We start from the raw sequence: 13,677 nt of genomic DNA on the forward strand, positions 1-13,677 counted from the left end.
TAGTCTGTCTGTACATGTGCCGATACCTCTCCGACTCATTTCAACATTTCTGTGTAAAATCGAATATTCGTATAGTGGCGCTGTTTTGATTTTGATTCTAACCTGAGTAAATTTAAATGTCCTATTTGCCTAAAATATGTGTGCACTATTTATATGACCGATTGTCATTTTCAAGTAGTAGTAGCAGGTGGTTGTTTTTATAATTATCAGCTTAATTATTATGATCATTTCCATGCATGATTTGTATTCTTATTATTGTTGAATTTCTACCTTGCAAAGAATTTCAGTAAAGTGTTTTTTTCTCCCGACGACGACAACGAAGACGAAGTCAACGACTGCCACCAAGCCGCAACGGATGAAGGAAGGGAAGCAACTCATTCTCAATGACAGAAAGATAAATTCTTTTAAATTACTTCCCATTACAAATAGGACACGCATCAAGCTAACATGCGCAATGTCTTCTCTCGTTCACACCCAGTCTACAAAAGCATACAGACACACACAAACACATACACACACAGAGAAACAGAAACACACACACACACACACACACACACACACACACACACACATATTAGATAATGACACATTGTGTTATATATCTTTTTTACAAGTACATTTAGTCAAGTTTTTACTAAATGTTTTAACATAGAGGGGGGACTCGAGACGAGGGTCGTGGTGTATGTGTGTGTGTGTGTGTGTGTGTGTGTGTGTGTGTAGAGCGATTCAGACTAAACTACTGAGCCGATCTTTATGAAATTTGACATGAGAGTTCCTGGGTATGATATCCACGGACGTTTTTTTCATTTTTTCGATAAATACCTTTGATGACGTCATATCCGGCTTTTTGTAAAAGTTGAGGCGGCACTGTCACACCCTCATTTTTCAATTAAATTGATTGAAATTTTGGCAAAGCAATCTTCGACGAAGGCTGAGGTTTGGTATTGCATTTCAGCTTGGTGGCTTAAAAACTAATGAGTGAGTTTGGTCATTAAGAATCGGAAACTTGTAATTAAAATTATTTTTTTATTAAACGATCCAAAAACAATTTCATCTTATTCTTCGTCATTTTCTGATTCCAAAAACATATACATATGTTATATTTGGATTAAAAACAATCTCTGAAAATTAAAAATATAAAAATTATGATCAAAATTAAATTTCCGAAATCGATTTAAAAACTATTTCATCTTATTCCTTGTCGGTTCCTGATTCCAAAAACATATAGATATGATATGTTTGGATTAAAAACACGCTCATAAAGTTAAAACGAAGAGAGGTACAGTAAAGCGTGCTATGAAGCACAGCGCAACCGCTGCCGCGCCAAACAGGCTCGTCACTTTCACTGCCTTTTGCACTAGCGGCGGACTACGTTCAGTTTCATTCTGTGAGTTCCACAGCTTGACTAAATGTAGTAATTTCGCCTTACGCGACTTGTTATGTTTTTATTTCTTTTACTTACACATTGACTGTTACGGCTGGAATTTTCGTGTGTATGTCTGTATGTATATTTACTCCTATCAGAAATTGTGCGTGCTTCTCTCTGTTTACTGCCTAGTCTTCCCACACACACACAACACTCCAACCAGGCACAAAGACAAGAACACGGTTACGGCCCTTTGCCCCTGTTCCTCTATTGAAATATTCAATCAACACAACATAAACATATTATTTCCCATGCATTCTACAAATCACTCTCACTCAACATAAAAGTTTCTATTTCTGTCAATATACAGAAATCTAGCTGCACAGAAATACACACATGTTACTTTCTCATGCAGTCTATAAATCACGTGCACACACGTAGAACACTTCAAGCTTTGTTCCGTGGGAGCCTGTCTGCCCCACTACACACGAAGTCATTGTCTCAGGCAATACTTCTGTCAATTGTCATTTCTGTTACACACAGATAAAAAGTCACGAACGCTCTACGTCTCGTGTTTGTTAACTTGGGGAACTTATCTCCACACAGCTCTCTCGCCGGTTACGTCTTTCCAGTCGTACTCACACAATACAGTGACACGCCCTGGTCCACACCACCCACGCAAACTGTCTTCGCGTGGTGGAATGGGACGGGGTCCCCGTTCTTCAGCGCTTCACGCTGACTCCCTCCTGCGCCCCCGAAACTCACGGCTCAGGACGCAAAGGCGGAACCTCCCGTCTCGTCTCCCCACTTCCGCGGCTACCCACTCAGCCCGGGATGCTAAAATACAAAAGTTTAAACTACCATAAGTCTCCATACCTGAATAAACTTTTCTACTCAATAATACTGCCGTTCTTTATCACTACCGTCAACTAACTTATGCGGTTACAGTATATACACCCGCTCACTCATAAGCGACTTCATTTCCGAAAAACATGTAAACATTCTCTTTTCAACAATGGCTGACAACAGCGCACGCTTTTCAGCCAATTCACACATGACTCTCCCGGTCATTTCTCAAGTCAATATTTCCGAGCAAAATAATATCTCCGAGCAAAATACAATTCAATAAATACCTGTAAACACAGCAGTTGAATCCTACGATTTCAATTCCGCGGCACGAGTCGTACCAACCGACCTCCAGCGCCCGGTGAGAAACTTTACCAAAAAGAGACCCGTCTTATCCCTTCAACGGTCTGTAAAGCTCTGCCTGTCTACGGTCTATAAAACGCGACCTCAGTTAATACTCTTCTCTGATTGGTCACATCTCACACATGACAGCACTGCACTCCACGAGTGATATTTTACTGTGCGGTGCCTACTCAAAGTTTGTGGCCCATGAAATTGTATACACCTGCGTCACATAACTCCAATACAAAATTATGTACAAATCCATTTGTCACATTGACAACACGGCCTACCATAAAAAGTGCAATCTAAAATGCAATGCAAAGTACACACCTGATACGCGAAGCTGAAAAATCTATGTATTATGTACAACTTGATTAAACATTTTATTTATTGATTTTAACAATATGTCAACTTTTTGTTTGAGGCTGTCGAGAAAGAGTTTAAGTCGTATTTTGCAAGAAACAAAGATATTAAAATGGCACACACGTGACGTCTACCAGCCATGCAACACACACTCAATTCAAAAACTAAACAAGAACGCTGATGCGTACGTACACGGACATGCACGCAGAAAAAGAGAGAAAAAAAAACCTGGAAAAAAAAATCATATGAATATTTATTGACTCGATATGACGGTGTTTTTTGGTGGTTAACCATTAGTCAGCTGAAAAAAAGCTTAGAAGTGGGACGTTTGAAGCATATTTCAATTCAACTAATGTCTTAATTTTAAGCATATTTTCAACATTGAACACCTGACCATAAAACTATACATTTCTTTAATCTATTCAATTCAATTCAATAGAACTTAATTGTCTGAATGTTACAAACAGAAATGTTTCTATTGTCTTGTGTATAACTTCACATAAAAACAACAATCTCAGAACGCATAGGCACATAAAAGTACACATCAGTACACATAACTTAACCACACATATCAGAACTTGATAAGGAATAGGCGAAAGTTAATTGTATGTGTCTTCTTTCCAAAAATAAAGAAAACGATTAATTCACTTTTTTTCTGTATTTGTAAGCAACATTTTCAACCAAGAACATCAATACCATATATTTTCGGACACAGGAGGCAATAGAGAGTACAATGGAATCACTATTGTGATTCAAATTCCGAATTTTGCAAAAGTGAAAACAATTGGCACATTTTGCAGGACAATTTCATGAACGAATGTTAAAGACACCAAGCTGAAAGGTAATCCCATTGTCCGGACTGGGTCAAAGGTTCTCCTTTCTTATCTTTCCATAAAAATACTTATGTAATAATGCTAACAGCAACTAAATCCTGTTCTCTGCATAATTCCTAATCATGGATTAAACAAATAGTAAGGAACAACATATAATCATCCTTATCTTTCTTAAATTAACTAGCGACATGCAGACACACAAAATGTTTTATATCCATATGCAAACTAAAAAACATCAACCTCATATTAACTCCAAAACCCAATCTTCTAGACTCTATATCGACACCAAAAACATCGTCCTTACGTCCGACCAAAAGCAGAAAACAATCAATCATTTGACAATATCAGAGGTTTAAATGAATATCACTCTAGAAAAAATGTATTAAACATAAAATTCGTTTTACTTAAATAATATTCTTCTATCAAACACTTTTTTCTCAAATCTCTTTTAAATGCTATCAGTGTAGGAACAACTTTTGCCTACTTACACTTCTAAATAAAACAATTGGAATTTGATATTGTAAAATCAAAACCTTAAAGGCACACACAGCTTCACGTAAACCATCAGTTTCTGGTCACAGACACTGTCAGGCTTTTACACACAGAACAAACACTGTTAAAGGCTATTGCAAGTGAGTTCCATAAGGTTAGAACTGCTTTTTTCGCGAGAAGATTTAAATCGTTCTGTAAACCATTTGAGGCAGACTGGGCCTTTAACTACTTTTAAAATATTGATCACTACCCAAACAAAACAAACTTTTCATTGAAAGAAATGTTCTCAACATTGTGACAATTTTTTTTAACATAATTTAACAACTCGTTCACAAATAAACGTACGTAATGACACGTACGTCCACAAACAATGTTGACTACCAGCCCTTTCATCTCGGCATAAATGACACATCACGTCTTCGACTACACCCATCTGTTTTAATACCACATTTGTTGCCAAAATCCTATGCAAAACTCGGATTTGAAACCATTAGGCTGACTTCAGAAATGTTCGTTACATACTTAAAACATAATTTCCAATCAACCTCACCTTGTAATTTATCTTCCCATCCTGTAAAAAAAATGTCATAATACATTTTTGCTCCTTTCATTTGGGAATAAATAATTGACACGGACGTAATAAATACCATCAATCATACAGCGGACCTTGTATTAGGGACCTCGGAAATTATTCTCAATAATAAAGCTTCTTGACTTCCAGCAGTCAAACTCATCATAATACTAAGTTAGCTATATCTGTAGAAATGAACCTTGCTCTGTGACTTTGAAGTGTATAATGAAGAGACTTATTAACATTAGAGAGGAGCATGTTTCGTATCAGAGATATTTTACTTAAGAACATTAAGTAAGATCCTTTTAGAGCAAAGGCGGTATATAAATTCGTTAGAGGTCAGCTATACCTGCAAACGTATCATATACAGACTGTCTATAAACTTCACAACACATGGTTGTTTTCAACTGTTTGTCTCAAATTCATTGTATTCTGTTTTTCCTGCACACACAATTCGCACAAGTTTGTGTTTTTCTTAGTGTATTCAACAAATACATGTTGATACTTCCTGAACTTTGGCAATTTTGTTCGGTTAAAAGGAAGGGTTGAAACTCACGTTTCTGTATTTGAACCCTACTGTAAAAGTACTCAGGCACATGGAAATTACTGGCATTAAATCGGTTTACCGAAAAACACTTGATAAAAGAAACAAAATCACATAACAAACGCTCTGATTCGCTTTAAAAATATTGCTAGAAACCCGTTGGATTGAGCAATTCAAATCCGTAATCCAACGAGCGCGTGGACATTTCATGCTGTGCGGGGCAAAAACGCATTGTATAGTGCTAACAAAAACAGTGTTCATTGGAGATTATACCGTCTCGATAGACTACCTAACCGCTGTTAAGATTCGAATCATTGAACGTTCTAACACTATTCGAAATGCATTTTTCGTGAGCGAAGTCATCATTTCAACCCAACAACTGAACTATATAGCTCTTGGGTGATTTCAAATCTGTACTCTGACGAAAGCGTGCAAGATTAAACGATCTCAAAGACGAAACTTGAGTAGGACGGAAACGACAACAAAGACAGTAAGTGTTAAAATCAATATAGTCTGGTCAAGTGCATCAGAAAAATATGATTCTACGATAAACAAAACATTTAAAAAATTTATTTTAAAAGGCTGGAAATGTGCAACAATCTATTTACAGATTCAACAATACGCTTTTCAAACTGATATCTCATTCTATGCTTCATATTTAACCAGTAAAATAATGACAAGGTAAGGTCAGGTCTCCAAGCAAGGCGCTTAACCTCTAAATAACTGTGCGTTTTAAACAATAATGAATAGGCATTCCTGGTGTATGGTGGCATAATGACAAACCCAAACCGTAGCTGTGTAGCTTATGAGACAATTTGATCCTTTTGCCTGCGAGTATCCCTTTAACAGTATTAAGTACAACCTTTATGTCGAACACACACACACACACACACACACACACACACACACACACACACACACACACACACACAGTACGTTCACACACACACACACACACACACACACACACACACACATATACACACACAGTACGTTCACACACACACACACACACACACACACACACACACACACACACACACACACACACACACACACACACACACACAGATTACAACGGGCGCTACCATTACATTACACTTGTAAAATAGCATGGTAAGCTGGAATGAACAAGTACGAGATTATAATTTTAAAAAGTATCATAAGTGCTGTCTCGGTTTGCAACGGCAGGGCTTGCCATTTTGGCAAATTAACAAGATATAAAACTACATAAAAATCTGATTAGAGTCGTAATTTGCATTAAAAACATTATTTCAGCCTGGGTAGTCATCGGTTTTAAAACCGACAAGAAAGGATTTTTAAACAATCCAGTTTAAGCATGAATTGTCTTTCAGAAAGCTTGTTCCAATCGGTTACTATGGACACGAAAAAATAGGCCAGTGTATTCGATCACAGTAACCTCTGTATTAGTATATACATATCATCAGAGAAATAGGTATTTCCATTTATAATGCATCTCAATGGCGTATGGCATTAAACCTTCATCGATTTAAAACACATGTAATCCCCAGCCCAATCCCTCCCAATCTCACCTGTCCTGCAACCCTACCCACCACAATCCCCACCCCCCAGCTCTCATACCCCCACATGATCACCAACACCACCGTCACCATTTGCGAGCACTAAATACACATCATGCATCAACAATACCTCTTGGCAGATATTATACAAAGTGCAGTGAACAATTCAAATAGGATATCAAAGCTACATGACTACCGCATATCATTCAAGCAAAAGCCCACGTCATTGTAAAAATGAAATGAAACATTCAGGGCCGTCTAATGTATAATCGTGTCAACTGAAGTTCTCCATTATTACCTCCGCTATATACATACCATCACAAAAATAGAATAAACAAGAATTCATGTTTTACATACTGCCAAATATGTAATATTATTCCACCTCCTACGTCTTTCAATATGTAAACAAAACGTAGCAGAAGAGTTATTGCGACATTTCCGTAACCCAACAAATACATTTATTCCCGTGACATATCATTCAAAGTTACGAAGGCACTTAATTTGACATTTTCGAATCAAAGATTTATTTTACATGGGCCACTTGACTGCTGCTCAAATACGGGTAGACCTGACAAACAAGAAGGTAACCTATTAAACTCGACCACAATTCAGAATAGTCACAACTTGGCAACATTTACATAAGAGGAAAAAGTTCATCAAATTATCTACACAGAAGGGTCGTTTCCTTCTGTAATTTGCATATTTATTTTGTTCTGACATTCATACTGGTGCAAGTATCGAACACATGAGCGGTCGAAAACGGGAAGTTTTTGCGTCAATTTTGAGGGTTACCATAACAAAATGCGCTATATTTCAGTAATAATCTGGTGGATTGCTTTGAAACTGTCCAGATCGTATGCTTAAAACTGAGACGTACTTTAGGGGAAACCTCGGATCGTCACAAATGTTAGTTAAGATATTGTGCAATTTTCCGTTAAAGAGTTTCAACACCTGTAATACTTTTGTGGATTTACAAACCAAAAAATGCATTAATGTGCATGCATACACATACATTATTGGTAATACAAGTTATGCCAATTTTACACTTGAGTTTGACAACTGGTGTACATTTCTGCTAGTCTTGCAAACGCGATTGACAGTTTTAGAATGCTTGCTATGCTGTAATTTGAGAGACTCTCAGCAATAATCACCGTCTCTGGAAACCAGCACGAACGTTCTATTTTTTCTCATGTGTTTACATGACTAACATATGTCAGCCAGTGCTCACGGGAGTTTACGCAGTAAGAACGCATTCACTGGAAATGTGCACATTATGACACACGAGACATATAATAAAAAATATACATTGACGTTAAATGTCATTGTAAATGTTTCATCTTTCAAGCTGGAAAAAATCACGTCCTTGGCATTTGAGCGGAACATAGTTGTAAAAAGAAGAAGAAGAAAAGCTGATAAAGTGACTGGTCTCACATTGTCATTGTCAGTGTTAAGTTTAAAGACCCACTTCCCCTCACAGGAGGTTTACAGAACGATGACATATTTTCAATAAAATAGCTATATTAACCTGATGGAACACATTCGCAATAGCGTCCAACAACATTAAATGATACTAACATATCACTAGTATAGCTATTTAGCACACGTTAACCCATTCTGATTAGCATCGCTCCACGGCTATTGCCAGTTTTCTCTCTGACCGGACGCTACAGTCCTACGCGAATCTATCAAAACAAGAATACAGAGTTATCTCCCATATGTTTTTCGCGAGCACTGATCTAAATTTGAGATCAGTGTTCGGGAGACGAAAATGATTGCAGATTGGCCGACTTCGACAGTGATCTCCGTTCTGTTCTTCACAGTTACGATAAAGACATCGTTCTAAGGTCAAAACAAGTCGAAATTTTGGGACAGTTGCCGGAAGGAGACCGTAATATATGGTTTCATCACTGTCCACTGGTTACAGAAAAAAAATCGTCTGCTCCAGCGAGCGCCGAAACCAAACGATTGATTATCACGTGACACTTTTGCCATATTTAGAGTTGTTTGCACAGTAAATACAGCCGCGAAAAATAGCTCGCTTGAAACTGTCTTACATATCAATTCCTTTGTAATTTAAAAATGAAAAATCATTATCGACGATCGCGAATCTGCTTACATCCATAACACATTACGAAAAGATCTAAATATGTAAAAAAAAAAAATCGATTTCCTCGCCAGACAAGGAAAACCAAGGCATCCTGTCAGGGAGAGAATGAGCCGAACCTATTTTGACCTGAGGTCAGGATGACGTTAACCATGCACACACCCGTTCAGCCTTCCTACATGACCTATTGGGTCGTTTGTGTTTTCAAATCGACTCTAGATCTGTGTGCCTCTGAATCTGAAATACAACAATTGACTGGTAGTGACTCAAACACAGTGGCGGGTGACTTCAAAGAAACTGCAGCGATTTGCAGAAACACCCTCTGATTAGAAACGGTAAGATGCAGCTCATATGATGTAATAGTAGCCCTGTTGCGGCAGATCGGTTTTTTTATGCGCGCACTATCCAATCTACAAGACACACAACAAACAGCATCACATGTTTAAAATTTCAGTCGATTTACCTCATAAATTTGCATGGTTTTCGGTAGCCTACTTCCCCGTCATCAAATGAAAAGAGCTGCATCTTATAATTACACTCACCAGTCAGCTCATTCACCCATCTCGCTTGACCTTCATCCTGGCTCCCTACTTTCATATCTTCGAATTGTACTATGCTGACTTTTTCACGATCAAAATATTCTTAGTGTTTTAACAATGCTTGTCTCACAAGTTGTCAATTTATTGTCTAGATTTTAAAAGTTAGGTCTAAATAACTTCTTTGAAATATAGGGTGTTCTCTGGTGGTCAGCGTTCAAACGAAAGGGTGTTTGTGCAGTATGTAAAAGTCAGGCGGTGTCGGATCAAAAACTGAGGGTTAACGAAAGGCAGGGTGTACCTTCAACATTACTAGAAATAGCAACACACAACAGATAACTACGTCAATGGTTTAAATATACAACTTACATCATTAAATAAAACAATAAAGTTGCACACAGTGCCGTCTGCAAGCGTTCAGGCTCCTATAAATCAGTTCGGTTTAGCCATAGTTGTTGACAATATAACTGCAAACACACACACACACACACACACACACACACACACACACGCACTACCCAAACGGCTCCCCACGGACGCCCCACCTAGAGGGTCCCGGGACCCCCACTATTCATTTTTAGAGGGTCCATGGACCCCCTCAACGGAGTTTTAGAGCGTCCCAAGAGTCAAGGGGCCCCAAATCCCTCGTGTACTACACACACACAGAGACACAAACACACACACACAATAGGGGCTCACATCCAGAAGAGGTGGCATAGGACAAATGTCCTGGACAATGCAAAAAGTGATAGGACATTTGTCCCGAACAAAAATTAATCAATAGGACTTTTTTCCGGCAAGTTTCTTGGTGATCCGTTAGCGCCGATTTTCGAAATTTTGAACAGCCAACAGAAAAAGAGTTTGACTTGCCTGTTTGCTGACATTTCGTGCAATACATCAGTTGCTTCTTTGGGTCGTGCAACACATACTGGAATGAAGTCGGCCAGCTCGAAACGAAGCCACGCGCGAGGGTGGGGGAGGGGGCAAAGTTTCACTTTCTAGAGCGACGGTTTCATCTGGTTCTGGCTGCTCAGAGGCCGGAGGGAGCTCAGTTACAGTGGTACTAGCCGCCGATGAGGGCAGAGATTTGAAGTACAAACGCTTCAGGGCTTTTTCTAGCACATAATAATTTTCGGTTTGGCGGCATGTTGTTTTTTTGAGAGAAAAAACGCGAAGTTGACAGTCAAGGGGCCCCAAATCCCTCGTGTACTACACACACACAGAGACACAAACACACACACACACACACTAGGGGCTCACATCCATAAGAGGTGGCATAGGACAAATGTCCTGGACAATGCAAAAAGTGATAGGACAACTGTCAACCGGCTTTGAGCATTCAGATTTGCGACCCTTGGAAGCTCTTCTCTAAAAAGCACATCAAGTCTCCCCAACTTTTGTCTGCTTGAAGAGACACATCGCTTCGCAAAACATCGATAAAATAGCAAATCAATATACTGTAAATTAAAAAGTACTGACAATGTCCGGATCAAATGAAAGCATAATCGGACAATGACCACTTTGTGACAAAAACAATAGGACATATGTCCTTTTGCATGAAAAATGTATGGGACATTTGGACAAAATATCCGTCTATGTCCGATGTGGCTGTGAGCCCCTAACACACATTAGCATTGGTACTGGTACTGAAAATAGTTTAGTGCTTCCCGGGACCCGCCCTTTTTAAGCTTAGTGCGTCCCGGGACCCCCTCCACAAATTTCCAGTACGTGTTTTTTGCTTTTAGTGCGTACAGGACGCAGGGACGGATATAAGTTATATCTCCTTTAATAATTCGCATACTGAAAAGTTGAACATTTTTATGACATAACAAGCACTTGTGCTACCCACTTAGAGTGCCACAATAAATCAAATGATTGCTAACATGGTTTATATGGTATGGTATGAGCTACATCCCTTCCCATGTATATTCTGGACTTCAGTTTAGCACTTGTGAACGGTTAATCGCACAAGCTTATAACGATGGGTCTGGTGTGATGAAGTTAAACCTGCTACTCAATTATCAAGAACATTCCCATGTGCGATTAACCGATCTGGAAACCAAACAACTTAAACAATATAGATGCAGTAAATCATGTTCAAGTTTGTAAAATTTACTTAAAATGATGAATACTGCTTTTATTAAGCTTTGTTTTCCAGGTCCTGGTATGCAAGTTGAAAACTTCATTTTGTTGAAAAGTAAATGTCAAAATATGTACACGAATTAACGACAAAAATCATGTTAATACTTCCCGTCCTAGGCCTTAACATCTTCGCACATACAATGATACATTTCCCTCACTTCCTTGTTTTCATCAAAACAGGCCATAACTATTTTCTTGATATAGAATCAAACTGAAAAAAACAAAATAAAAAAATCAGACTTATGGTTACGGTTATTTACAATCTGTCTTTGCATTGCGGCTAACAAAACAAACATGTGATGAATGGTGGAGTAACCGTTTTTAAGACTCTCCAGTTATATTATTTAGTTCAATTCAGTCTTTTAATCTGCTGCTTCCGATAGAACTGGTACAGTTTACTTATAACATTACACAAGAAAATACCGCTGAAATTATGTACATACATCATTTGCGTCATCTTTTTTTATGAGTCAATAGTATTGAATCTCTCCATTTCTTGGGATATACTCGGTCTCCTTTCTCGGAAATATCCCAAAATACTACAACCAAAAAGAGAGAGAGAGAGAGAGAGAGAGAGAGAGAGAGAGAGAGAGAGAGAGAGACAGACAGACAGACAGACAGAGACAGAGAGACAGAGACAGACAGACAGACAGACAGACAGACATTGCGATTGTGGGATCAAAAAAGAAGGGGACGTACACACACTCAGTATATAATAAAATATACAATTAAATGACCGCTTCATTTAAACTGGTGAAAAGCGCTGTAGAATATGTGCAGCTCTGCATGAACACGTGATTTAAAAACAAAAACATAAAAGCGACCTTGTACATCACAGTTATAATTAAACGTGCTTTTCCTTTGCACTGAATATGTAGACAGCTCGTCGATTTTCTTTTCTTCATAACAATATTAAAGCCACCACACACACACAGACACACACACATACACACACACACATACACACACGCATGCACGCACGCACACACACACACACGCACGCACACACACACACACACACAGACATTTAGTGTAAACTAAGAATAAGTGCCCACGACCTGAAAATTGAAACTGGTAAATACAGCAATACACCAAGGGAAAATAGATTATGTGAAACATGTGGAGTAACAGAAGATGAAATACATTTTCTAGATAACTGCATAGATCACAACCAATTACGAAAATCTTTCATGAGTGAAATTAATCGACTATATATTCATATGATGTACCAAGTCAACGTTTGCAAGTAGACAATGTACAAACTAAATTGGGAGAATTTGTACATAATTGCTTCCAAAAAAAGAAACAATGAAATCATTTTGGTTATGTATCTTCCCGTGCCTTATAAACACTACGTTTCATGACAATAAAGTTTATTCGTATTCGTATTCGTATTCACACACTCACACACACCTGACGGATCACAAGTAAGCGTCATTTCGCGTTATGGGAGATGTGACCAGATGGAACAACAGTACTGTTTTGCCAGGGCCATGCGATCCTTGCGGCAAATTGCAACCCGTGTGTCTTGAAGGGGATGTTTTGCACCTGACGTGGCAGCTCCATTGTTTTCTTCATACATCCAAACTGGTTCCTGTAATCGGAGATCTGACAAGCTGGCAAAACAGTACTGTTTACCCTTGCGGGCCAATGCAGGAACTTGTGCATACATATGTTGTTCCCGATTACGGCAACTCTACAGCAACGTCTTCCATCTCAACTGGTTCTGGGGTTGATTCTCGTTCTTGTCCGGATGCCGGTTGATAACAGGGTTCTGCTGTGGTTGCTGGGCCGGCAAATCTGCAACAGTAAATACTGCCGATGCAATAACGTTTCTGGAGCGTTTGATGAGAAAAAGAAATGACCTTCGTCACTTCATTGGATTCTTTTTTCTTGGATGTTTCAAATACATATTAAACTTTTGCATAATACCAAATAATGCGGGCTGAAGAAGGGGTGGGGGGGGGTTGCACTTTGCACTTCTCTCATTTCACGAA

The 13,677-nt window shown here is 38.6% G+C and overlaps 1 protein-coding gene across 1 annotated transcript in view; it reads right to left on the minus strand.

Moving 5' to 3' along the window:
- Positions 1-3,153: 3,153 nt before the first annotated feature.
- The window catches only part of LOC138948785 (uncharacterized), a 29,469-nt gene continuing 18,945 nt past the window's right edge, over positions 3,154-13,677 (minus strand). Inside the window, exon 8 of the mRNA XM_070320396.1 lies at positions 3,154-13,480. Coding sequence (XP_070176497.1) covers positions 13,366-13,480 — 115 coding nt within the window. The 3' untranslated portion in view covers positions 3,154-13,365. The remainder of the gene's footprint in view (positions 13,481-13,677) is intronic.

This window comes from Littorina saxatilis, linkage group LG15 (genome assembly GCF_037325665.1).
Source record: "Littorina saxatilis isolate snail1 linkage group LG15, US_GU_Lsax_2.0, whole genome shotgun sequence".
Taxonomy (NCBI): domain Eukaryota; kingdom Metazoa; phylum Mollusca; class Gastropoda; order Littorinimorpha; family Littorinidae; genus Littorina; species Littorina saxatilis.